This window comes from Crotalus tigris, unplaced genomic scaffold, assembly GCF_016545835.1.
Source record: "Crotalus tigris isolate CLP2741 ecotype Arizona unplaced genomic scaffold, ASM1654583v1 scf7180000018172.2679963, whole genome shotgun sequence".
Lineage (NCBI taxonomy): Eukaryota > Metazoa > Chordata > Lepidosauria > Squamata > Viperidae > Crotalus > Crotalus tigris.
In genome coordinates this window covers 860,357-888,272 of record NW_024096864.1, presented here as the reverse complement: position 1 = coordinate 888,272, position 27,916 = coordinate 860,357, and the positions used below count along the sequence as shown (strand labels likewise).

General features: G+C 43.7%; 1 protein-coding gene across 1 annotated transcript in view; it reads right to left on the bottom strand.

Annotated features, from left to right (window-relative positions):
- GAB3 (GRB2 associated binding protein 3) overlaps positions 1 to 27,916 on the bottom strand; it is an 88,362-nt gene that overhangs the window by 9,270 nt on the left and 51,176 nt on the right. The window contains exons 3-7 of the mRNA XM_039348736.1: positions 15,322 to 15,538; positions 12,960 to 13,432; positions 10,086 to 10,141; positions 8,214 to 8,469; positions 4,569 to 4,650 (exon numbers count right to left, since the gene is read on the bottom strand). Coding sequence (XP_039204670.1) covers positions 4,569 to 4,650; positions 8,214 to 8,469; positions 10,086 to 10,141; positions 12,960 to 13,432; positions 15,322 to 15,538 — 1,084 coding nt within the window. The remainder of the gene's footprint in view (positions 1 to 4,568; positions 4,651 to 8,213; positions 8,470 to 10,085; positions 10,142 to 12,959; positions 13,433 to 15,321; positions 15,539 to 27,916) is intronic.

The following is a 27,916-nucleotide window of genomic DNA, read 5'->3' as shown; positions in this document are numbered from 1 at the left end:
GCTAAGGCTTATTGGAAAAAGATACATACGTGGTTAGAAAAAATATTAGGTGAACATGTTGATTTTAAACCTGACCTTTTTTTTACTAGGTATAATGCCTGAAAAGATTAATAAGCAGAGTTTATATTTAATTTTACACATCACTACATCAGCGAGAATAATCTTTGTGCAATACTGGAAGAATGAAGGATTGCCATCAGAAGAAGAAATAATCAGAAAAATATTGGAATGTGCAGAGATGGACAGATTAACTATGAGACTGAAAGATAAAGAAGACACAGACTACTACCAAACTTGGGACTTATTTTATTGTTGGTTAGAGGAAAGAATGAAGGATTAGGAATTGAATTATTAGCATAGCTAACCCCAGACAGCTCGTTGATTGGAAAAATTAACATATGTATGCAAAAGAAAACCAATAAATTGATTTCAGTCAAAAATCAATACCAACTTCAGAAGTGAAGAGAGAAAAGATGCTGTAAAATAGATAAGAAGTATAGTATTTTTATAACACATGAAATATGAAAATATTGGGATGGTGTGCTGAAATGGAAAAATTTGGACATGTAGATGACTAGCATTGAGAAAATCATGATTGATAAGAATGGATTGAATATAAAGGGAAAATTAAGCTTAAACAAAAATCACGAAAATAGGATGCATGGTGAACTAATGAGATTATTTTTATAAGAATAAGCTGATTAAAAAAGGCTATATATACAGTAGATGCTATCATTATCGGTACAAATATGAAAAAATGTATATTTAATAATTTATACATTGAACATATTGAGAAGTATATTTGTTTAAGGTTGAAGAAGGAGAATACAATTGGGAGAAGGGAAGATCAAAGAAATATAGTATTAATGTACTAATGATGGAATTATCAAAATCAATCATGGACTGTTAATTAATTATTATTGCTTTTTTTTCCAAATATATAAACCAAGACAACGCGCTGCACACCAGGCACTGGAGATTGTTATTGTAAAAAACCAATAAAATATTTTTTTTTTAAAAAGCAAAGCAAAGAAAAGGGGTTTCTGTCTGCTTTTCTTAAATGTTCTTCAACCTGTTGACATTTTAGGTAAGGAAACTGAAATCTCACGAAAGTTCAGCCTTTAGAAAAGAATTTTAAAAATATTATTTTGGGGATTCTGGGCATCCTTCAGATGTAATTACTGCGAGGGTGACTGACCAAGGTCCCTTCCAACTTTATTTTTTTATCATCATCATCATCATCATCATCATCATCATCATCATCATCATGGATCATCGCACAGTCAGCCAGATGTACATACTGGATTTGGCATTTTGTCTACCTATCGAGTCCTTACCCAGGACCTGGGATAGGCAGATGTGGATGTTTGATGGTATTACAGATCTCGTCGCAGGATGGAAGCAGTTCCTAGTAAGGCCGCCTTTTGCAATTGACTAATAGCGAATTTGTCAATACTGATGATGGTGTTCAAGTGGTGCTCCAGTTGTTTTGGGATTGCACCCAAGGAGCCTATCACCATTGGTACTCCCCTTGCTTGCTTTTGCCACAGTCTTTCTATTTCTATTTGTAGGTCTTTGTATTTTGTTATCTTCTCCAGTTCTTTCTCGTGTATTCTGCTGTCTCCAGGCACTGCCACGTCCACTATCCGGACTTTTTTGTATTATTATTATTATTATTATTATTATTATTATTATTATTATTATTATTATTATTATTATTATTGGGAATTGCAGACCCAGACACTGACAGGGCAAGCCACTAGTATATTAAAACAAGAGCAGACCCTGCTCCCTTCTAGTGCTGACATTGTTACTTAGTTTGGTAATGAAAATTCTGCAAGAAAATCACCAAGCTCAGATATCACCAAGGACTCCACAGTTGTTGTCCTCTTCCTCCTCCTCTTCTTCCCCTTTTCCTCCACCTCCTCCTCCTCCTCCTCCTCCTCCTCCTCCATTTTGCAGACCCCACTCCCTTCTAGCACTGATGTCACTACCTAGCTGAGTAATGAAATGTCTGCAAGAAAAGCACCAAGCTCAGAGAGCACCAAGGACCCCATAGCCTTTCAGTGTGAAGTCGTCTCCAACCAGATTACCACCAGCAGGGTTTAGCATGTCCAAAATGGTCAGCTGTCATGAGTCTCCATTTTTTCAGCACATGGCTCCTTCTCCTTCCTACTATACGACAGCCTTACTGCTCTTTTATCCATGGTGATAGCAGCTGTTATCTTTTCTGCCTTTCTGGATGGTGTCTGGCCCAGTAGAAAAGCTGGAACTATAAGATAGTTGCATATCTGGTTTTCCAAGCGACTTCCCCGCCCATCCAGTCTTCCAAGATGTCAGAATGAAAAAGAGGAGTAGAACCTCTTTCCAAGATACCAGAAGTGTCACCCTAATTTTTGCATTACTTTGGGAAGGAGAGGTCCAACTTTTTAAAAGAAAAACACTTACAAAATAGCCTTTTAGTTATCATGGCGCTTCTCAGGCATACAAAATTCCAGATATATATATTTTGTTTTGAACTGCTGATGTTTCAAAGCCAATTTATTCCTGGAATGTTGGAATGCAGCAAATGCTTTCCTGTCTCTTATTTTTATGGCAGGGAGGAGTTATCTAGAAGCCTAAGGATGTTTTTTTCGGAAATGCAATTTACCGGAGTCTCCTTCTAGCGAAAGAATATAAAATACATTTCTCTTAGATATCCTAAACTTTAAACAAGCTGCTATGATAACTTAAAACCGTTGGGATGAAAAATGTGGGTGTATTGTGGAGGGCAGAGGGATCCTGTTCACGGTTAAAATTGTAGCTCAAACATTGTTAACATGGATGGAGGGGAGATCAACCTGTCTGATCTGCAACTAGGTTTGGTCACCACAATATAAAAAACATGTTGAGACTCCAGAAAGAGTACAGAGAAGAGCAACAAAGATGATTAGGGGACTGGAGGCTAAAACATATGAGGAACAGTTGCAGAAATTGGGTATATCTAGTTTAATGAAAAGAAGGACTAGGGGCGACATGATAGCAGTGTTTCAGTATCTGAGGGGATGCCACAAAGGTGAGGGGGGCAAACTATTCTCCAAAGCACCTGAAGGCAGGACAAGAAACAGTGGATGGAAACTAATCAAGGAGGGAAGCAACCTAGAACTAAGGAGAAATTTCCCAACGGTGAGAACAATCAGCAATCAGAAGGTGTGGAGACGTCCAAGAAGAGACTTGACAGCCATTTGTCTGAAATGGTACTATAGACTCTCCTGCTTGAGCAGGGGGTTGGACTAGATGACCTCTAAGATTCCCTCCAACTCTGTTATTCTATATCTCATTGGATATTGGCAAGATGCCATCTAGTGACATCGTTCTCATCTTATTTTTGTTCATTTCTGGAATGGAAGGATTTAAAAAATGTTTTCATGGCTGTGGGATCAAGGAAGCTTGCAGCCTTGATTTTCCTTCCTGCTGAAAACCCTGACATGACTCTTCTGAAAAAAACTGATTTGGGATTTTGAGGGCGAATAGGAGCCATTGGCCTCCCGGTGCCCCCCTTAAACCTAGAGAAAGGAAACTACTAAATGCAGTCATGGCACAGAGTGCCAAGAGTTATCATTGGCACTGCAAAAATTGGTAATGGAAAAAGCGACAGCTTTTATTTAGCCCATGTGGATCCATATCTTGGATCAGATGGAGCAGAGGCAGGTGATGGTCCCACGCTGTGATTGGCACTGGAGAATTCTGCCAACATCTAGGTATGTTTCCATCTTCAGGGAAAAAATATGGGAAAGTAAGAATTTCACAATTTTAAAAAAAATTCTGATTAGGTTGTGGTGCAAAGCCAATCAACATATGTGAATCCAACCATTTGTGAGTTACTCATACTGGAACCAGACAAACAGCAACTTGCCATGATGTGGGAACCCAATCTGTGACTGCAATGGATACAACCGATGGAAGCAACGGAGGGAAACTAACCAAAGAGAGAAGCAACCTAGAACTAAGGAGACATTTCCTGACTGTTAGAACAATTAATCAGTGGAACAACCTGCCTCCAGAAGTTGTGAATGCTGGAAGTTTTTAAGAAGAGACTGGACAGCCCTTTGTCTGAAATGGTATAGGGTTTGCTGCCTGAGCAAGGGGTTGGACTAGATGACCTCCAAGATCCCTTCCAACTATATCATCATTATTATTATTATTATTATTATTATTATTATTATTATTATTATTATTGATCATTGCATAGTCAGCCAGATGTTCAGACTGGATTTGACATTTTTGTCTACCTATCAAGTCCTTCCCAAGGACTTGGGAAAGGCAGATATGGATGTTCAACAGTATTACAGATATCGTCAGTTCCTAGTAAGGTCGCTTTTTGCAATTGACTAATGGCGAACTTGTCAATGCCAATGGTGTTCAAGTGGTGCTCCAGTTGTTTTGGGATTGCATTATTATTGTTGTTGTTGTTATTATTATTATTATTAGGCAGAGTGACCTTACCAGAGCCCTCTGCCTTGAGATTAACCATCTGCCCTTGTTACGAGTAAATTCTACAAAGCCCAGCAGATCCCATACCCACTTACTAAGGCACAGTCCACGTCCTGGTTAAGGCAGAATGTTCTCTGATGGTGGAAAGATTTCGTAGGTCCAGCGGAGGCGGTCGGACTAAGGGTTAAAGAGAAAACATCAGATTCATCAGAAAAAGCGAAGAACTTCAACTGTAAACCTCTCAATATGATTCACTGGTTGCAGGTATTCCTTGACTTAACCACTGTTCACCTAACGACGGTTTGAAGTTACGAAGGCCTTGAAAAACATGCCTTAGGACATACTCGTCATTGCGCACCGTGTGGTCACGTGACTGCAATCCGGGCACTGGCTTGTATCTAGGATCGGTTGCAGCATCCTGAGGTCATGTGCTCATTGGGCAAGCTGGATTTGCTTAACAAGCACATGTTTTGCTTATCGCACACGGTGATTCGCTTTACAACCGTTATAAAAATGGCTCTAAAACGGGCAGGTTGAGTTACCTCGTCGCTCAACTTAAAATTGCACTGACAAAAATTCTGGTCTTAACTGTGGTGGTAAATTAAGATTACCTATATTGACAAGAAAGAAGCAATATTTGACCCTGTGGGATTTCAACCTGGAGCTCAGCCTAGAATTCAGACCAGAGGTCTTCAAAGTTGGCCCTTTTATGACTTGTGGACTTCAACTCCCAGAATTCCTTGGCCAGGGTGCCTAGCTGAGGAATTCTGGAGTTGAAGTCCACAAGTCATAAAAGGGCCAACTTTGAAAACTCCTGGACTATAACTTCCATGGGGATTTGATATGCAAGTTATATCTAGGACATACAGCTTACTTCTGCTCTCTACACCAAGGCCAGTCAATGAGTTTGGTTTTTCCTGAGCTGCAGCACCACCTTTATAAAGAGAGAAGGTACTACAGTCCATCATTTGGGCAAGTCAAGTGACTTAAGGCACCAACATGGCCCAAAATGATCAAGTTGCTCCAGAGTTTTGTAGCTGCTATGGAGAAGATGGTCTATGTGTGATGCCCATTGGCAGGGGTAGGCAACCTTGGCTCTTTTATGTCTCGTGGACTTCAACGCCCAGAATTCCTGAGCCAGCCATGCTGAGGGGAAAGGGAGAGGTTCCAAACTGAGCCATGCTGGCTCAGGAATTCTGGGAATTGAAGTCCATGCATGCTGGCTGAGGGATTCTGGGAACTGAAGTCCACACATCTTCAAGCTGCCAAGATTGAGAAACAGTGGCCTAGGCCCTAGACCAGGGATAGGCAACCTTGGCTCTTTTATGACGTGTGGACTTCAACTCCCAGAATTCCTGAACTAGCCATGCTGAAGGGAAAGGGAGAGGTTTCTAAGCTGAGCCATGGTGGCTCAGGAATTCTGGGAATTGAAGTCCACGAGTCATAAAAGAGCCAAGGTTGCCTACCCGTCCATGTGGAATGAATTCTCAGTTAAGTGCTGCAAATTTGGAATGTCTTTATAACAAGGTGAGTAAATGCCTTTAACTGTGGCTATGAATTGTGGTGGGGGGCAGGAAGATGTATCTTCAGCTTTCAGACACGGAGACTCAGAATCACACCCTTGAGCTCTTTCATCAATATTGTTCGTTCTGTACTGACGATTCAAAGAAAAGGGATGCAGCTACTTTAATGATCCTACCTTTAAAGTTTGTAGGAGCTTTCACGTGCTTGACTAAACTTTCCCATTATGAATGAAGAGACCCCCCCCACCTCCTTGTCCATTCATCAAAAAGGCTGTTAGAAAAAGAAAGTCCCTTCCTAAAAAAAAAAAAACCAAAGAGATCATTGGTTCTCAAGGGCAAAGAATTCCGATGTTGGAATTCTTACCATCCTCATCCTTTCGTCACTTTAACAAATCTTGTTTAAAGGCAACTCTGTGTAGGGAGTGCGGTTGGGGAAGAAGAACTTCAAGCTTGAGGCCACTCCAAAGAACTTGTAAAGTTTCTTCTTGAAGAATGAAGTTTAATGACAAACTGATCTGAAAACCAGTTTGGCAGGTTTCCTGGAGGTTTTTGCCGGACTCTGGGATTTTTAGATTTGTGATGAACTGAATGGCAGAATGGCTTTTTTCAGCAGGTGGCGATAAACCGATCTGTCTTTATCACTCTCCCAAGAAAAAAAAAAAAAAAGGGTTTTGTCCTGATCGTTTCCTTGCACAAAGCTGCAGTGTGATTTTCTCGATATGGGATCTAGCCGCCAACTAATCTGTGACTATCCTTGCCTGTGTGATCTAGACCAGGAGTCCCCAACCCCGGGGCCGTGGACCAGTACCGGGCCACGGCATGCCAGCAACCGTTCCACACAAACCAGCAAAGCCCCATCCGTGAGATGCAGGCAACACACAAAACCACGCAGTCCGCGGAAAAACCTCTCTCCACGGAACCGGTCCCTGGTGCCCCAAAGGTTGGGGACCTCTGATCTAGACAAGCCCCAAATGTGCCACCATCCACGTCATCTGACTTTGGGACTGCCTGATCTCATTATCCTGAAATCTATCCTCTGGTTTCCTGAAAGTTTCCTTGCCTTGTTTCTGTTTTTCTACCTTTTCCCCAAGCATTTAGTATTTCTTTTCAGTTTCTTCTCCTGATACCTTCTCTTGGTGTTTACGGGTAATTCTCACTTAAAAACCTGCTGTTTAGCGACTGTTCAAAGTTACAAAGGAGTTTTCAAGACTTACTTATTATGGCCCATTTTTTTGAAGTCCCAATGGCTGCAGGCACAGATACTCACTGCCACAGGATTGCATTTGGGGTGCTCAGCAACCGGCTCACGTTTATGGCCGTTTGCAGCATCCTATAATTCTGGGACCACAATTTTCGGCATGCATTCTAGCACTTATGTCTGGTTTCTGGCAAAAAATAAATTTAAAAAAAAATACCCCTCTGGGGAAAACAGGTTTGTTTAATGCTCATAGTGTTCGTTTAACGCAGTGGTTCTCAACCTGTGGGTCGGGACCCCATTTGGGGTCGAACGACCATTTCACGGGGGTCGCCAAACAACGCAGTCCGCCATTTTTTCCCCTTTTCCTTAGCTGTGCTACTCCCTTTTATTCTTTTGGCTTTTGAAAGCCAATAGAATAGACTCTCTTGAATAGAGTCTAATTCTATTGGCTTTCAAAAGCCAATAGGAATGGTCCAGGCTGTCTCTGCCCTGCTGAGCCCGCCAAAAGTCCCATTCTGCAAACGGTGCTGCACCAGTTGAGTAGTCCTCGACTTACGACCGGTTGAATAGTCCTCGACTTACGATCAGTTGGGGGGTCGCGGCATTAAAAAGGTTGAGAACCACTGGTTTAACGAACATGGAATTCATTTAACGACCACTGTAAAAAAGGTTATAAAATTAGGCATAGGGGCATGGTGACCTGTTTCATGACTCTCATGACTTATGACCATAATTCCGGGCTCAATTGTGGTCATAAATCAAGGACTACCTATAGCTGAAGAATGGGGAAACCAGGAAAGCTGCTAGAAAGATGATTTCTCAGTGGAAGAGGAGACCCTCATAGGCACTTTAGGAAATTAAAATCAGGATTCATCAGTGCTAATCCCAAATCTGGTCTCTTATCCTAGACCTGACATCTCTCAGGTCTTTTGGCTTAATATTTCTGATGTCCACTTTCTCTCCAGCCCTGCTAGGGGGGTCATTAGGAAATATGGGGGGGGGGGAGGAGAAGAGCTTACATTTTGTCCGAGGTTTAAGATCCCGGTTGACCGGAGGGGGTTCCAGGTCGGTGGGGAGTTCAGGCAAGGGGCTGGTGAGCTTTTCTGCGCTAACTTCAGCGAGAGCAAAAGTAGCCGGTCCTGGGTTCATGGGAATGTAGCCATCAGGTGTGCAGTCAGTTCCGGGGACAGGGGGGGAGGCGCGTGGATGCATGGGAACGTAGCTGTCTTCGGAGTTGCTTGACGAGCAGGAATAGAGAGGGCTCACTCGGCAAGGCTTCACAAAACAAGAAAGGAAGAGGCATAGTGAGCATGATCAGCAAGCCACCTCCAGATCAGAAGTTAAAAACAGAATAACAGCACTGGAAGGGACCTTGGAGGTCTTCTAGTCCAACCCCCTGCTCAGGCAGAAAACCCTATGCTATGCCTCCAGAAGCGGTGAATGCTCCAACACTGGAGGTTTTTAAGAAGAGACTGGGCAGTCATTTGTCCGAAATGGTGTAGGGTTTCCTGCCTGAGCAGGGGGTTGGACTAGATGACCTCTAAGCTCCCTTCCGACTTTATTATTATTATTGTTGTTGTTGTTGGTGGTGGTGGTGGTGTTTTTTTTTTTACAAATTTTATTTATAATACAGTTAAAAACAAACAAACATTAGATTTAACGTGACATTCCAGTATATACATTCTTACCAGATTATTCCACTTTTTACAATCAATTCTTCATCTCTACATATACATCTAAGTTTTATATACAATACTTGTTCTAAAATAACATATATTTCTATCTTAACATTCATCTTTAATCCCGACCATCCTCTTCGAATTCCTCCAGCGGTAAAATTTATCCCAGGTTTCATAATAAACTGATCCACATTTTTCTTTCAATATCATTGTGAGCCTGTCCATTTCCGCACATGCTAATATTTTACGTATTAACTCTTCCTCTGTGGGAATTTCCTCGCTCTTCCATTTTCGCGCTAAAGCGAGCCTAGCTGCAGTCAGGATGTGTAGCAGCAGGTAGATTGTTCCCTTGTCGTATTTTTCTGTCGTTATTCCCAGTTGTTGTTGTTATTGTTGTTATTATTATTGTTGTTATTATTACTTCCAAATTCCCTTCCAGCTTTATTCTGACTGATTGATCTATTTTCACAAGGTGGTATTGCCAGAGCATGTTGCTAATTTCCTCAAGATTCACAGGAGGGAATTGAAAAAAAGTTAGGGTTGACTGAAAACCTTTCAGATAACATTACAAGATGTTTCCCTGTCATCTCAGAGATTCTGGTCATCTGGACCCCAGTTTGGAGAAAAGGCAAGAAATTTACATCAGTTTCTTCTCCCAGCTCATCTGTTAACCCACCAGCTAAGAAGGGCAAAAAGGCTCAGGGTTGGTCCATACAGATACTAAATTAAAATATGGTTTGTCTACTTGTGTCATAGAATGGCCTGCAAACCTGACAGGGTCACCTGTGAACTTGCAATTTATACAGTAAACCATAAATAAGGAAACCATCATTTGGGGTGTTGCAAGGATGTATTTAATTGTGTTTACTTGTCTATGGAAATTCTCAATCTTCCAGGTCACTGTTGTCCCAAAGGTGCTTTTTTCCAAACAGGAACTGGACTTTCTTGAAGTGAAGAAGCTTCTTGGATGAGAAGTGCAATGTTTTCAAACAAAAAACAAAACAAAACAAGAAAGTCCAATTCCTTCTTGGAAAAAAAAACAACATTTTTGGGATAACTGTGGTTATAATTTGTATCAGGAGCTGTTTCTTTCCTCTTTTACACTGACCTGCCAACTGGTGTGGATTTTTTACAACCTCCCCTGCCAAAGCCACTGTGTAAAGTGTGTGCACTTTACACACTGTGTAAAGTGTGTGAGAAAAAAGCTCTTACCAAGTTCAAGCTCAACCTCTTATCCCTGCGCCGTAAAGAATTTTCTTCCATGTCGGCTGCAGAACAAAACAAAGAGCAGAAGCCAGTTCATCATGATGGAAGAAACTAAATTGCTGAATTTGCTAAATTAAAACAACAACAACAATATTTTCTGAAGAAAGAAAGAAAGAAAGAAAGAGATCTCATTCTAAGCAGTGGTGCAACATGCAATTTGGAAGAAATTCGAATTCTATCCAATTAACCAAAATCCATTCTAATTTGAAGCCCTATTAAGTGCAATTACTCCATAATTATTATAGAACTGTAGCATGAACTTACCCCAGAATAAGAATACACTTCTTGAATATGCTTCTCAGATCAGGTACATTTTTTCCTATGGATCCAGATGCTACTGAAGGATAGAATTAGCAGTAGCAAGCAAAACTATATCAAATAAGAATAGAATAGAATAGAATAAGAATAAGAATAGAATAGATACTGGAATGGAATGGAATAGAATGGAATAGAATAGAATAGAATAGAATAGAATAGAATAGAATAGAATAGAATAGAATAGAATAGAATAGAATAGAATAGAATAGAATAAACAGAATAGAATATGGAATGGAATAGAATGGAATGGAATAGAAAAGAATATGGAATGGAATGGAATGGAATGGAATGGAATGGAATGGAATGGAATGGAATAGAATAGAATAGAATAGAATAGAATAGAATAGAATAGAACAGAACAGAATAGAATAGAATAGAACAGAACAGAATACTGTTGTAAGTCGAAGGGACCACCTGCATGGGATAAGGATGGAGAAAATATTCTGCGACTGAAGTTGAGCTGGAGTGGAGTTTACTGCGAAAGAAAATGTTGGGACCCATCCTGAAAAATTCATCAGTGTATGTGTGAACGTGTTTGTTTTTATGCTTCAACCAGCACACACCCTTTTAGTAAGCTTTTTTCCAACACAACTGGAGGGTCATGAGTAAGAAGAATAACATTTCCAAGGATGGGTGTTGCTCTCAAAAGCTTCCAAGAATTGCTCAGGACACTGATAAGCAAGCTGGTGCTTTGCTATACAAGGGTTAGAAAAATGATCCAAATGCCCATGCAAAGACCAGCATCTGTTCAAGGAAGGACAGGAGGGGAAAAGGGAAGAAAAGAAAGAAAATAGAAAATAGATGCAAAGTCCCTACAGACCTCTTGAAAGCCAGGCACTGTCTCACTTATTTCCTCAATGGCAGATTTCCTAATACAGGGGTGGATCTCCTCCGTGACTGATAATTGATGACCTTGTTGGCTGTACTGTTCTGGGATGGAATTTCACAGACGCTGAGGACAGATTGATGTTACGGCTGTCTGTACTTCAAGATTAGCATGCAGCCATCAGGACTAATGGCCATTCCTTGCCTGCTCCGGTGTTAAATTGGCAGAGTTGCTGGGACACTTCGCATCGCGAGTTAACTCCTATGTTTCAGGCAACGTTGTTTGAACCTGGGGTGGAATCTCTCTCCGGGCTGGAGGGAGGCCTTAAGAAGGGGCTGAGCTTGAAGTCCTTGCACTGCAGAAAGCAGCACCCCAGAATCCTCTCCCAGAATCCCCGAAGCCTTATCTGACCGATCCCAAGGGAAAGATTCTTGTTAACACTGGCGACTGGCACTAAAGCTTCTGTTTGAGATCATTCGTGAGTGGTTCTGTCTGCGTGAACCTGTTGGCTTGCACAGAGCTGAAGAAGCTTCTGGGATGAGAAGCGAAACGTCTTCAAAGAAAAACAAAGAAAGTCCAGTTGCCTCTTGGAAAAGCCCCTTTGGGGACCTGAAGGAACCCAACCTATGTGATTAGTTTGTTGACCATAAAGCATTCCTCTGGTCTCCCAATCAGCCTACCAAAATTGGAGTCCACAGAGGATGAACGTGAGGAGAATATTGCTGTTTGTATGTTGGGGGGACCTTAAAAAAGACGGACCTTAAAGAAGCAAGACAGGAAGAACATCAACTCATTTGAGCTGTGGTGCTGGAGAAGGCTCCTCTGCATTCCTTGGACACTAAGGTGACCAAGAAGCAAGTACTGGAATGCATAACACCAGACATGTCACTGGAAGAAAAAAATCTCAAAACTGTGACTGACTTATTTTGGCCAAATCATTGGAGAAAGCAATGATGCTTCGAAGTGTTAGCAGTAAAAGGAAACCAGGCCATCAAAGAACACGGTGGCTGGACACCATCCAAGGTGTCACCAGCCAGAGGATAGACCAGTGGTTCTCAGCCTGTGGGTCGGGACCCCATTTGGGGTCAAACGACCATTTCACGGGGGTCGCCAAACAACGCAGTCCGCCATTTTTCCCCCCTTTTCCTTAGCTGTGCTACTCCCTTTTATTCTATTGGCTTTTGAAAGCCAATAGAATAAACCCTCTTGAATAGAGTCTAATTCTATTGGCTTTCAAAAGCCAATAGGAATTGTCCAGGCAGTCTCTGCCCTGCTGAGCCCACCAAAAGTCCCAGTCTGCAAACGGTGCTGCACCAGTTGAGTAGTCCTCGACTTACGACCGGTTGAGTAGTCCTCGACTTACAACCGGTTGGGGGCTGCGGCATTAAAAAGGTTGAGAACCACTGGCATAGACCAATTCAAAAAAATAGTGTAAGATCAGTAGTTGTGGAGAGACCTGGCCCGTCCAATCGCCAAGAGTCGGACACAACTGAATGCAGAGTAACAGAAGAACAGAACAACAGAGCTGGAAGGGACCTTTGGAGGTCTTCTAGTCCAACCCCCTGCTCAGGCAGGAAGCCCTGTGCCATTTCAGACAAATCTCATCACCGTGTTGCGGGAAAGAGAAGACACGTATTTTAAAAACCCACCTCTGGGATCTACAAATTGGCCCTTACCTCTACAACCTTTCATGCTGTCCAATCCCGAGAGGGAGATCCTCCTTGGAACCAAGATCCCCGGAGAGCTGGAGATCCTGGCGCGTCCGTTCTGAAGGACCCCACCCGCCGGGTCTTCAGCTCTTCGGTCTGGCAAGTGGGGTGGCTTTGGTGGCCTGGGAGGGGGACTCTTAGCCCAAATCTCAAGTTCGGTAAAGCCACCGGGAAGAGTATTCTGGCTTTTTTCTGCTAGGATGGTTGGGGTTGCAGGAGGCCCTGACAGAGGCGAGGAAGAAGAGAAGTCACTAGAAGGAGGCCCACTGGAGTCTGCGTTCCTCGGAAGGATGCCATGAATCGTTGGCTGGACCATCTCTTGAAGCAGCCCACCAGAAAGCTGTAAGCACAGGGAGGACTGAGAAGCCACAAAGTCAAAGAAGACATCATCCGATAGCGTCCTCTCCAGAGAGCGGTCAGAATTGGACCAACTGTGGCACCTGGAAGAGAGCCAGGGGGGTTACCATCTCAGAGATCCCTGGAGCCCTTTTTCCGAAGCCCCCTCCCACCACAATGGCCCAAGGAAACGTTCAATTCCTGCATTGTCGATGTGAGAAAATTGCACAGAAAATAAAATAGATGTGCTGTTTCCATCCTACTTACCTGACAGGATGCCAAGGTTTTTCCTCAAACACGGGCAGTGCCAAATTTGTTGCTAAGTGAGACATTTGTTAACTGAGTTTTGCCCCACTTTATGACCTCCCTTGCCACAGTGGTTAAGTGAATCACTGCAGTTAAGTTAGCGACACGATGGTGGAGAGAATCTGGCTTCCCCCCTTGACTTGGCTTAGTCAGATGGTCACAAAACGGGATCACACGATCCCGGGAGAAGGCAACCATCATAAATAGGAGTCGATTGCCAAGCATCTGAATTTTGATCACACGATCATGGGAATGCTGCAAGGGTTGTGTGGAAAAAAACGGTCCTAAGACAGTTTTTTACAGTGCTGTTGTAACTTCGAACCGTCACTAAATGAACTGTTGTAAGTCGAGGACTATCTGCAATTAAATTACAGATGGGTGCTTTACATCAGGGGTCCTCAACCTTGGCAACTTTAAGACTTGTGGACTTCAACTCCCAGAATTCCTCAGCCAGCAAGCTGAGGAAGAAACTTGAAAACCCGGAGATAACAGGAGGGATTTGGGGATTGGAAAGCACGGATGCTCTGAAGGCGACGATGCTTGAGAAGTTCTGCCTTTTGTGACCCCTAATTTTACATTTCTGCCTTCATCTAGTTACTTCTTCAGCGCCACTCGTTTCTGTCCACTGGGATCCACATGGGTGTCAAATCAGGCAAAATGGTGGCTTGTCAGTATAATCTAAGCCAGGGGTGTCAAACTCAATTTCATTGAGGGCCGCATCAGCATTGTGGTTGCCCTCGGGGAGGGGGGTGGCGGTGTGTGGCCAGGGTGGGTGCAGCCTATTGGGTGGGCGTGGATGGAGTGGGTGTGCTCTACTGGGTGGGCATGGCCAGCTCTACATCGTTCGTGTCAAGGGTGCCTGTGGGGACCTGGGCAGGAGTGGGACAGATCCGAGGGTCTCTGGCAGAAGGGGGTGGGACTGGAGCAAGCGCCAAGGCATGGTGCATTTCTTCATTCCTCACAACGGGTGACACCTCCCCAGCATGCACCCAGGGGATGAGGCTGACACAGCAGGGGCTGGTTCCTCGCTGTTTCTGGACGGGTTTGTGGAGCTAAGACTGAATGCGTTTCAGCATAGATGGCCACCACAAAATTGTGCATTGGCTCCCGGCCAGCCTGAGCCAGGGCCAAGGCAGCGGGGGCCGTTCCCTCACTGTTTCCAGGATGGCTTCGTGGGCCACATGAAACCACGTCGCGGGCCACATCCGGGCCCCGGGCCTTGTGTTTGACATGTCTGATCTAAGCCAAGATTTCTCTATCTAAATAACGTTAAGATGTGTGGGCTTCATTTCCCAGAATTCCGCAGCCAGTATGTTGAAATCCACATTTCTTCAAGCATGCTGGCTGGGGAATTCTGGGAGTTGACCTTTACACTTCTTAAAAACGACCCAGTGAATCCATAGTCATTAAGCAAACCCAGTGTTTGTTACGGGGCGTTTTTGTCAAAAAACCAAAGTTACATTTTACTCAGGGACAGAGCGATTCACACGGTGCTTAAACGAACAAACCCCAGTGGCCGAGTTGATCAATTTTGCCAAGCCACCAATCATGGCTTAAGTCTCACAGAACTCATCAGTTCTACGCAAAACGCAGCCCAGAGTTCTTTCGTTAAGAGATGGGTGACAAATACATTTAACACATAAATAAGCAAAATAAATACATTGGGCGTTCAACAGCATACTGCTACCTAACGTGGCTGAGTTTTCCGGTCTCACAGTTGGACAAAAAGAGATAGTCAGGCAGAAAGACAGATTCCGACTCGCTGACCGTCTCCTCGGCTGCTGCAGCATCGGCGGTGGTGTGGTCAGCCGAAAGAGAAGAGCTTGCAGTCCTCATTGCGTGGGCAGAAATAGCCGGAGAAGGTTGTGGGGAAGATGTGGTGTGGGACAGACTGTCTCCTGAATCTGCAGCAAAGAAAACAAAAGCTGGCTTAGGAGGTATCCTCGGGAATTGTGTAGGATTTTTTCCCCTACTACAAGAAAGCCTCAAGGGTTTGCAGCGTACATTCTTTATTCGTTATTGCCTTCTGTCGATGTGTTGGAAGTAGCTGGAACAAACATGGAAAATGAGGTCAGGGTTTGGAAGACGGCCTATCCTTCCAGGCCAAACTGGGCTGAAACAATCAATGTGTTCCACAGTTGTTTTCTCTGTCACCCAAAGTTTTTTTGGGGGGAAAAAGGCATTAATCATTTTGGCTAACTTAAAAAGACAGCTTCTTAAAGACACACGTTTCAGTATTTTGACACCACCTGCTACTAACCCACAGGGGTTTGCTGGCTCTGAGAGCTTTGAAATTTGGGACTGAGGGCCAAAGTCTCCACAAGGCAGAGTTAAAACAAAATCAACAGGGAGCGAATGCAGTGTATTTATCTGTATTGTGTGTGCAACCTATGTACACCTCATCTTCACTTCACTGATTATCTCTTGCAGGCATTCCTGGCAGGGCACGGCAATGGCTTCTAGGATCACAAAGAGGTTGCCAAACCTTTCCACTACACCTGGGTTTCTCAGCCTTGGCAGTTTGAAGATGGTGGACTTCAATTCCCAGAATTCCCTGCCAAGCCAGCTGAAGTCCGCATGTCTTCAAAGCATGCTGACCAACTCAACTCTGGGAGTTGAAATTCACATTTCTTAAAGCAAGCTGGCTTGAGAATTCTGGGAGTTGAATTCCCCGTATCTTAAAGCATGCTGGCTGAGGAATTCTGCTCTAGGTGAAATTTTACCGATGGTGATATAAAAGTACGGTACCCCTGCCGATGAATTTATTCATAGTGCAACAGTAAATAAAGAGCCTTTTGGGGACAGCAGGTCTTCCAGTTTGGACTGGTGTAAAAGAATCTGATTTAAACCGGCAAAGCCAAAATACACAATTGCAGCAACCGTCTTGAAATACATACGGATCCGTTTGCCAAAGGAACAGATATTGTGTGCAGCACTTTGGAATATAGCATTTCAAGACTGTGTGTTTAAGTCTTGTTGGTAAACAGTTACAAACTGTACTTTTCTTTTGGCTTCTACAACTGGTGTCACTTAAAAACTCTTTCCACCAGTGGATATGCAGATGTACCAAAGGTGGTTAGGACATTGTCATTCTGACCCAGGCATATTAAATTTAAATCCAGGGACAGGAGGTGTACGGAAAGTCACCATGTTGACTTTTTTTGAGATCCCCACAATAAGTCAACAAAAACTACAGACCGACAGATGGTGGACCAAACCTTTAATGGTATGTACAACTCTGGGAAAGAGACACCTACACACACCTTGGCCACAGAAACATTATTCTCCAACACTCACATGTTCACACATTCGTCATAGGCAGCTTCTTCTTTACATTTTATGCAACAGTGAACTCTTCATTTCAGGCTATTCAGATCAAGAAATGTTGATGCCTTAAGACAGAGGTCCCCTAAGCCCCGGTCTGTGGACCAGCGCCAGTCAGTGTGTTGCCAGAAACTAGACCGCACAAATGAGAGAAGCCTCATCTGCGGGGTACATGCAGCACATGAAACCACACCCCCTACGGTCCAAGGAAAAACTTCTTTCCACGGAACCAGTCCCTGGTGTCCAAAAGGTTAGGGGCTGGTGCCTTAAGAAACACGCTACACCTTCCATATGCCATAGGATTGACAATGGTCCGTGTTTTTATAGAGACAAGGATCTACATTTACACACATATGATAGCTGGTGAGATTTAGCGTTTAAAACCCTGGACTAGGAGTGGGGAGAAAACAAAACATATGCCAAAACCTATGAAGAACAGTTGCAGGAATTTAGTGTGTCTAGTCTAGTGAAAAGAAGGACCAGGGGCGACATGATAGCAGCATCCCAATATCTCAGGGGTTGCCATTAAAAAGAGGGGGGGGGTCAACCTAGTCTCCAAAGCACCTAAAAGGCAGGAGAAGAAGCAAGGGAGGGAAACTAATCAAGGAGAGAAGCAATTGAGAACTAAGGAGAAATTTCCTAACAGTGAGATCAATTAATCAGCGGAACAACTTCCATCCAGAAGTTGTGGGTGCTCCAACACTGGAGGATTTTAAGAATAGACTGGACAACCACTTGCCTATAGGGCAGTGATGGCAAACCTTTTAGAGACTGAGTGCCCAAACTGCAACCCAAACCCCACTTATGTAGCGCCGGGTGGGCGTGGCCCATTGGATGGGTGTGGCCAATTTGGTGGGCATGGCCAATTCGGTGGGCATGGCTTCAGTGGTAACGGCAGACTGGGTGGGACTAAAAAGTCCAATCAATCAATTCCAACTTTGCGATAACTTTTTTTTCCACGAGAATTTGAAATTGATTGATTGAATGAACCATTTTTGGGGGGGCAAACGGCAGCGGAGGCCTAATCGAAAAGATTTTATAAAACCCAGATGAAGGCCTAGGACTGGGGTAACGGCGCGCGTGCCCACAGAGAGGGCTCTGAGTGCCGCCTCTGGCATGCGTGCCATAGGTTCGCCACCATGGGTATAGGGTCTCCTAAGTGAAAAAGGTTGGACTAGAAGACCTCCCAAGCTCCCTTCCAACTCCGTTATTCTGATTTTGATACTAAGCCTTATTCTAGACCTTGATTAGGTACAGAGGTCCTAACCATGTTTTCCTAACCATGTTTTTTTTAAAGAAAAGTGGCCGCAGAAAGAGCTTCCTCCCAACCCCCTCCACGAGGGTGAGAAGGTCCTGTTTCTCACAGCAGTGTTCAACTGACAATTGAAAGATAAATAGAGTCAAACGTTTGTTATGGAAAGCCACCAGGTGTTTACACTATGTAGAAATTCGACTTCCCTAATCTGTAAACACTATAGGAAAAGAGGCCAAGATGTTAACTAAAGCAACAGTTTCCAAGAAGCAGAGTGTTTATATTGGGGAAAGACATTACTGTTGAAAAATGGGCAGCCAAACACTTGCTCCAGGTGTTTCATGCACTCTTTCAAAAAAAAAATTTCAAAAATACAGAAGTGAATTAAGCCAAAACCCAGCAACCTTTTTTTTTTCAGAACCTGGAAGTCAATAGGTAAAGGTTTCTCTGTCCAGCCACATCCGATTGGACAAAGGAAACCATTACTTTTATCTATTGACACCCAGGGGGTGCTCGTCTCTGTTTCCGAGCTGAGGGAGCCAGTATTGTCCAAAGACATTTCCATGGTCACCTGGCCAACATGACTATATGCCAAAATGCACAGAACGCTGTCACATTCCCACTGAAGTAGTACCTATTGATCTACTCACATTTTGCATGCTTTTGAACTGCTAGATGGGCAGGAGCTCAGGCGAGGACGGGAACTCAACCTACCTCATGGCGCTCGGGGTCTCAAACCCGGGCTGCCAGCTTTCCAGCTGACAAGCTCAGTGTCTTTAACCGCTGAGCCACCGTGCCCTGGGAGTCAAAAGGTAGCACCAATTCCCTCATGTTGTCCCCAATCCCACGAGACTGCCAAAACTCATTACATGTCAGCATTCTCATTTCGGGAGGCTAGAAAGCCAGTAATTGTGTTGGTGAAGTCTATTCATGACAAGGTTTCCAACTGAAAAACTAATCCATCAGTTGTGACCAGCAGATGGCAATATTCATGTTTCCTAGCAAAAGGAACAGATGTCTTCTCCTGATAACATTTCCATGTGTTACTCTGGGAGATATTTTTCTAAACTTATCCATTTGCCTTTCCCGATCCGACGTTCCCACCTAGGGATGCTTATTCGGCTAAAACCATCCACTTCAGTGTTTCTCAACCTTGACAATTTTAAGGCATGTGGACTTCAACTCCCAACGCTGGCTGTGGAATTCTGGGAGTTGAAGTCCACATGCCTTAAAATTGTCAAGGTTGAGAAACACTGATCCAGTTGAAAAAAGGTTGCCTGGCCATTCAGGAAGCTGAATGGAGTTGATGGTCTTTCTTGCCCAAAGGACCAGATTGGACATCCATCCATTACATCTAGCAGATGTGACCTAATAGGTTTCGATTCTCCATCAAGGTGTCAATCTAATCTAAACCTTCTATGTTGCATTGTAGCCAAAGCCATCATTCCAGCTTCATGCACTTAGATTAAGCTCCAGAGTATTCTAGCTGCAGAGTCATTGGCCACTGATTACTGTTTTTCATATATGTGGAGTAAGCTGAGAGAGAGGGAAAAAAAAAAAACCCAGCCCATCAATTAAAATCTGTTTCATCTCTAGACTACTGTCTCCAGATGCTGGTTATCAAAGGACCCCGGGAGGTCATATGGATTTCACCCATCTGTCTTGGAGCGATCATTAATGGGGGAAAGCGTCTAATGGCCTTCTGCAGTACACGAAGAAAAGGCAGAGTGTCATTCAGATGAAACGGGCAGAGCTGGGATGCAACTCTCCAGAGACACACCACAGGCTTGAGCAAATGATCAGCCAGAATCTCTGGGAGAAGAAACAATAAGCAAGGCACTAAAGTAAATACTGACCTCCAAAGCTCCTTCTTTGCATAATTTATGGAGAGACACTCAGAATGCAAGCATTAATTCTGAGAACCTGTCAATAAGTAAGTGAGGAACAGCGGGCGCAGATCCGAACACGCTGGCAGAATGAGGCTTGAAACCAGCTCAGGGATCGGCGAGCGATGCTAGTTATCCACGGACTTGTTTTTTTTTTACAGAGAGTCCTCAACTTACGAGCTACAACTGCGAGCAGAATTCCTGCTGCTAAGTGGCTGTTAAATGTACCCGATTTTTCTGACCTTTTTTTTTTTGGGGCACGGTTGTTGCATGAATCCCCGCTGTTATTAACTGAATCATGTGGGCATTAAGTGAATCAGGCTTTCCCTGCTGACTGGGCTTGTTGGAAGCCAATTGGGAAGGATGCAAATGGCGATCATGTGACTCTGGGACATTGCAACCGTCGTAAATCTATGCCGGTTGCCAGGCACCTACATTTTGATCAAGGGATTCTGGAGAGCAGAATCAGAATTGAGCTGGAAGGGACCTTGGAGTCTTCTACTCCAGCCCCCTGCTCAAGTAGAAGACCCTATACCAGGGGTAGGCAACCTCGGCTCTTTTATGACTCATGGACTTCAACTCCCAGAATTCCTGAGCCAGCATAGCAGTGATTCACTTAATAACTATGGCAAGAAAGGTCATAAACTGGGGCAAATTCATTTAACACGTTTCACTTAACAAAATTTTGGGCTCAACTGTGGTCGTACGTTGAGGACTACTGTACTTAATGGCCAATAGGTCAGGGGTAGGCAATCTTGGCTTTTTTATGACTTGTGGACTTCAACTCCCAGAATTCTTGAGTCAGTATGGCTGGTTCAGGATTTCTGGGTATTGAAGTCCACAAGTCATAAAAGAGCCGAGGTTGTCTACCCCTGCCCTATACATTTCAGACAAGTGGCTGTCCAGTCTCTTTCTTCCAGTGATGAAGCACCCACAACTTCTGGTGGCAAGCTGTTCCACTGGTTGATTGTCCTCACGGTTAGGAAGTTTCTCCTTGATTCCAGGTTGCTTCTCTCCTTGATTAGTTTCCATCCATTGTTTCTGGTCCTGCCTTCTGGTCCTTTGGAAAATAAATTGACCCCCCCCTCCTCTTTGTGTCAGCCTCCCAAACCCTGGAATACAGCTATCATGTCCCCCCCCCCCAGTCCTTCTTTTCTTTAGACTGGCCAAACCCAAATCCTGCAACTGTGCTTCGTATGTTTTAGTCTCCGGGCCTTAAATCATCTTCTCTGCCCTTTTCCCAAAGATCCTTTGATAAGCTGTAGGACTGGTTGTAAGTCAACTTTTTTCTGCGCGTTGGAACTCGGAACCGTCACCTAAACGAATGGTTGTAAATTGAGGATTCCCTATTGCGAGTGCAGACTCCGCTAAATGCGGAAAGATTAGAATCTGATAAAAGGAAACCAAGGGTTAGAAAGACAAGGACGGGATCCCATGACCCTTCCTCTATCTGGCCTTGCAGACCAGAGAACAAAGAAGGGAGGTAGGAAACAGACCATGGAGCTTGAACTTGGAGATGGATTTAAAGCAAGGGAGGCAATTTCAAGGTCGCAAAGACTTCAGGAACCTGGAAAATCCTTTTTTGGGGGAGTTCCCAGGTCCCTTCTGATCACAGTGGGCCAAAATCAGCGTTGGCTCTCACTGCTTGGAGCAGGAAGCCGATAAATAAAAGAGTGAGCTAAGCTATTATGTAGGTTTAGGCATTTGTTGAAAGTCCAGGAAAAATAAAGCAACCCAGCCCTGGTCATGTAAAATCTAGTCTCATCTACTTGGTGTCATCATCCAACTGCAACTATCACCACACCCAAAATATTGTGCAGCATCTTAGGCAGAAAAAGAACAGCTTTAAAGAACAGCTACATGGTTATTATCCATCATTATTTGCTCCGGTCCAGAACAGGAGACAAAATTAGGTTTCCAGTCTCTTTCTCTCTTTCTCCTTCTGTTTCTCTCCCTTTCTTCTTTCCTTCCTCCCTCCCTCAATTTTCCCCACACAACAACAACCCTGTGAGGCAAGTTGTGCTGAGAGGGAGGGAGAGACCCAAAGTCACCTAGCTGGCTTTTGTGACTAAAGCGGGACTAAAACTCCCAGAGTTTCTAGTATGTCTGTGCGCATGCATGCACCTTTAGATCAGGGTTCAGTCTTGGCAACTGCCTGGACTAGTCCCAAAGTTTCCTTGGCAAGATTTCAGAAGTGCCTGCCCCCTTTCCTGATTTTTAGTCTAGCTTTCCCCCATATTCCAACATGAGGAACTTTCTATGTTTCCTTCTTTGATTTTTCTGGGTTAGGACAAAAAAAAAAAAAACAAGATGCAAACATGCAAGTCAACGCAGAAGACAACTGCAGTCAGAAGCCCTGCAAAATTATATAAATTGGGGCAAGAATTTAAGCTTCATCCAGAAGCAACTTTAACGCCAACTTGAACAAACCTGAGCTTAGCGCATCATCCTTCCAAGACAAGATCCTTAGCCTTCCTTAGCCTTTTATTCGCAAAGGGCTGCTTCTTTGACCTGCTCTGGAGGATTTAGAACATAGAACATAAAATAATAGAGTGGGAAGAGACCTTGGACCACATTGCTCAAGCAAGAGACCCTGTATCATTACAGACAAATGGTTGTCCAATCTCTTCTTGAAAGCCTTCAATGATGGAGCAACCACAGCTTCTGAAGGCAGGCCATTCCACCCGCTAATTGCTCTCACAATTAGGAAATTTCTCCTTAGTTCTAGTTACCTTCTCTCCTTGATTAGTTTCCAACCATTCTTATTGTGACTTCAGGTGCCTCGGAGAATAGATTTACCCCATTGTCTTTATAGCAGCCCTTCAAATATTGGAACATTCGGTTCTCTGTGTGGATGCCACTTCCAGAAGTCCATTCTGGGCCTGGGCAACAAAAAATTAGCTACCAGTTCTGCTGAAGTGGAGAGAACCGGCTGAATCCCACCACTGACTGGAACCCTGCTATCATGTCACCTCTTGTCTTTCTTTTCATTAGACTAGACATACCCAATTCCTGCAACCGTTCTCTATACATTTTAGCCTCCAGCACCCGAATAGAATAGAATAGAATAGAATAGAGTAGAGTAGAATAGAGTAGAGTAGAGTAGAGTAGAGTAGAGTAGAGTAGAGTAGAGTAGAGTAGAGTAGAGTAGAATAGAACAGAACAGGAGCTGGAAGGAACCTTGGAGGAGATCCTATACCACCTCAGTCAGATGATTGTCTAGTCTCTTCTTAAAAATTTCCAGTGATGGAGTGCCTGCAATTTCTGGGGGTAAGCCGTTCCACTGGTTGATTGTCCTCACTGTCAGGAAGTTTCTCCTTAATTCCAGGTTGCTTCTCTCCTTGATCAGCTTCCAACCATTGTTTCTCGTCCTGCCCTCTGGTGCTCTGGTGAACAACCTGGCCCCCTCTTCCTTATGGCAGCCCCTCAAATACTGGAACACTGCTATCCTGTCTCCCCTATTTCTTCTTTTCTTTAGATTAGCCAAACCCAAGCCCATCCTTGTTGCTGTTCTCTGCACTCTTTCCAGATTCTCAACATCTTTTTTTTTTTTTTTTTTGTATTGTGGTGACCAGAATATTACACTTGGATGTAAATATTCCAAGTGTGGTCTTACTAAGGCTTTGTAAAGAACTTCACATGAACTTGATTGTGTTCCTCTATTAATGCAGCTCAGGATTGCATTGGCTCCACATTCGTATTCATGCCTCATCCACAATGTTATACAATGTGACTTCAATTAGGAGGCAAGCTCAGCAGAAGGTTGCTTGGAACAACCGAGCTGAGATTTATCCCAGCATCTCTCCCATTAGCACATGCTCATCAAGAAAAACAAATCCCTCTCTTTGACTCTGCTCACATCTGAAATTGGACGCCAAAGACAGAATTCAGGGTCCTGCTGCAGACTTTTCCCTTGTGCCCGATAATATGACTGAAGCTCTTTAATGGCTGGTAGAGCAGCTGCAGGCAATGAATTATGTATGTCCATTTTCCAGGAGGCAACGTAAAAGGGCCATATTCCTTCTCTCTCTCTCCTGAGCAGAAACACAATCAGCAAAAGCAAGGAAATCGCAGGGAATAAAATGACAACAAAGAGGAAAATAAAGAGATTCGGTGGGGGAACCTCCAGATTTTCCCATTATTTCTGAAAAACAGAGCAGAACCCTAGGAGGGCTCCGTGTCTAATGGAGATTCTCCATCATCCAGGTCACGGTTGTCCCAAAAGGTGGTTTTCCAAAACGGAACCGGACTTTCTTGGGTTTTTTTTTTTCTTGGAAACGTTTCACTCCTCATCCAAGAAGCTTCTTCAGTTCTAACTGAGGAAGCAGCAAAATGTTTGCAAGAAGAAAAAAAAAAGCACATGAAAGTCCAGTTGCTTTTCAGAGAAGCACCTTCAGGACATTGAACGGCTCCTTCCAGGGATTATTCAGAGTAGTCCTTGTAAATCAGTGGTTCTCAACCTTTTTAATGCCGCGACCCCCAACCGGTCGTAAGTCGAGGACTACTCAACCGGTCGTAAGTCGAGGACTACTCAACTGGTGCAGCACCGTTTGCAGAATGGGACTTTTGGCGGGCTCAGCAGGGCAGAGACAGCCTGGACAATTCCTATTGGCTTTTGAAAGCCAATAGAATTAGACTCTATTCAAGAGAGTCTATTCTATTGGCTTTCAAAAGCCAATAGAATAAAAGGGAGTAGCACAGCTAAGGAAAAGGGGGGAAAAAATGGCGGACTGCGTTGTTTGGCGACCCCCGTGAGATGGTCGTTCGACCCCAAATGGGGTCCCGACCCACAGGTTGAGAACCACTGTTGTAATAGACTGTGCGCTCTGCTCAAGCTGGCAGCTACTTGAAGATAGAAACCAGGTGGCTCGCTAATAAATCCAGAGCGATAGCATGTGGATCTTCCAAAGTGGGCTGGTTCTGAAAGTTGGAAGTGATAGCCTCAAAGCTGTGGTGGCCTCCTTCTTTTTTGAAGTCTCTAAAGTTGGCTCTGATTGGTACCATGTCCTCCCTTTTAAGGCCAAAAACATATGAAGCCTGTTGCGTACATCCCGTTAACAGCTTAGCATTATTATAAAACACAGAAAAAAAAATCTTTGCCAAAATCTGTAAAAGCAGCAAAACTTCCAGCCCTCTGCATTTTGGATCATTACCCATTCCACCATCCCCTCCCCCAAATGTTGAATTTTTTCCTCCCAGCCACCAAAAGCTGCCTGTTCCTGCTTGGAATTTTTAGATATATATGTTGTGGTCAAAGATGAGTCCATAGGCTCGTGGAACCAAAGGTCCTGAACAGAGTATATGCCTCTCTCTTCCAACTTTCTTCAACTATACATGTATGATTTTATTATTATAACCCACCCACCCCTCCATCAGCACAACCAGGAAATGTTAAAAATAAGATAGCTGCCTCAACAAATGCAATGGGAACAGTCTATTGCATGTCCTCTGAAGAACGCTATCTTCTACAGCAGTGGTTTTCAACCTGTGGGTCGGGACCCCATTTGGGGTCGAACGACCATTTCACGGGGGTCGCCAAACAACGCAGTCCACCATTTTTTTCCCCTTTTCCTTAGCTGTGCTACTCCCTTTTATTCTATTGGCTTTTGAAAGCCAATAGAATAGACTCTATTGAATAGAGTCTAATTCTATTGGCTTTCAAAAGCCAATAGGAATTGTCCAGGCTGTCTCTGCCCTGCTGAGCCTGCCAAAAGTCCCATTCTTCAAACGGTGCTACACCAGTTGAGTAGTCCTCGACTTACGACCGGTTGAGTAGTCCTCGACTTACGACCGGTTGGGGGTTGCGGCATTAAAAAGGTTGAGAACCACTGTTCTACAGGATGATATATCTGAAGATTCAGAAGACTATAGTAAGGTTCACCTTATGGTGGAAAGAATTGGGTCTTGCCTGCAATAGATCAAAATTAAGTGCTTCAGATCTGAACTCCAAAATAAATCTCTTCTTTGCCTTTATACATTAAGAAGATAACAGAATAACAGAAATGGAAGTATTGCTGACACACTTTAAATTATTTCAGATCTCAGCACAGTTTCTAAAGCGCCGAGTTCCCCCAATGTCTGCAACTTAATATTTCCTTTTTGCTCCCAAAACCAGGGCCATGAATAGTGTTGGGCCTCCCATCCTAAAATGAATTAAGCTACATTCAAGGGAACAGGCCTGTACACACAAGCCTCTCTCAAAGAGTAATGACAATAGGGAAGCTTAGAACATTATCTGAAGATGGCATCTATACAAGGACATATTCCTGGTCTGAAATCTACATGAATCTTTCATGTAGCAGAACTCTCCATGACCAGTAGATGGCAGCAAAGACTGAGATGTCTAACAATACCTCACTGCTGCCATCTAGTGGTCAGCTCAGCCCACACACCCAGTGAAGCTGGCTCTTTTTTGCTACGCTTCCATACAAGTCTTTCATCTCCACTTAGACCAGCGGTTCTCAACCTGTGGGTCGGGACCCCATTTGGGGTCGAACGATCATTTCACGGGGGTCGCCAAACAATGCAGTCCGCCATTTTTTTCCCCCTTTTCCTTAGCTGTGCTACTCCCTTTTATTCTATTGGGTTTTGAAAGCCAATAGAATAGACTCTCTTGAATAGAGTCTAATTCGATTGGCTTTCAAAAGCCAATAGGAATTGTCCAGGCTGTCTCTGCCCTGCTGAGCCAGCCAAAAGTGCCATTCTGCAAACGGTGCTACATCAGTTGAGTAGTCCTTGACTTACAACCGGTCGAGTAGTCCTCGACTTACGACCATTTGGGGGTCACAGCATTAAAAAGGTTAAACCACTGACTTAGACACACAATCCTAGACAAATCCCTACATTCTTTCTGGGCATGCGTTAGCCTCACAATAGACATCAACCAGGTTTGATTTTTAAAGAAGAGAATGTCCCAACAGGCTCTGCTATCCTTCACTATACTGATACCATAGCCCAGGCCCGCGAAATCACCCATTTGAGCAAAGCAATTTCTGCAAAATCCAGGAATACGCTGGGTTTGCAATTGACATTCAGCCCTGTCCTCCAACTCAAAGAGCAAGTTGAAGTGGACCTTACATTTGATCCGCTTTAAATAATAGCACCAGAAGATTAGCTTTCAGATTCTTCCCCCCCCCTTTAAAGACACTGAACTATTTCTTGTAACCATCAAGCCATCTGTACGATGATTCATTCCAAGCATATTTTAACCAGAGTGCAGAAACAAAAAGTACTTAGTGCTAATTTCTTTTTTTCTTTTTTTTTAATTGGAGATCTTGTCTCCCCTAAAAGTGCTCTGCTTAGCAAGATTTAGGTTCTATGGCTCCCAGACAGACAAAATAAGACAGTGTCTCGAAAATTTTTCCAAGGGTGCTTCAACAGACGGATGCCAAGCTGTCCACCCTCTCAAACATTCCCTCTGTTTTTAAACCTCTCTGGATTATTTTACTCCAAGAAGAGGGAAAGAGGGATGCTAAGTACTAAATTGCTCAGGGCTGCTTTTAAAATGCAATTTTTCACTGCAGCAAGATAAGAATCAGATTCTTTGCTCCCACGGAAACTCCACATTTTCCTTCCTATTAATACCCTGGCTTTAGGAAATTCCCACTGGAAAAAGAAATGCTACATTTCTGGGTAAAAATAACAGAATAAAGGAGTTGGAAGGGGCCTTGGAGGTCATCTAGTCCAACCCCCCGCTCAGGCAGGAAACCCTACACCATTTCACACAAATGGCTGTCCAATCTCTTCTTAAAAACTTCCAGTGATGGAGCATTCACAATTTCTGGAGGCAAGTCGTTCCACTGATTAATTGTTCTAACTAT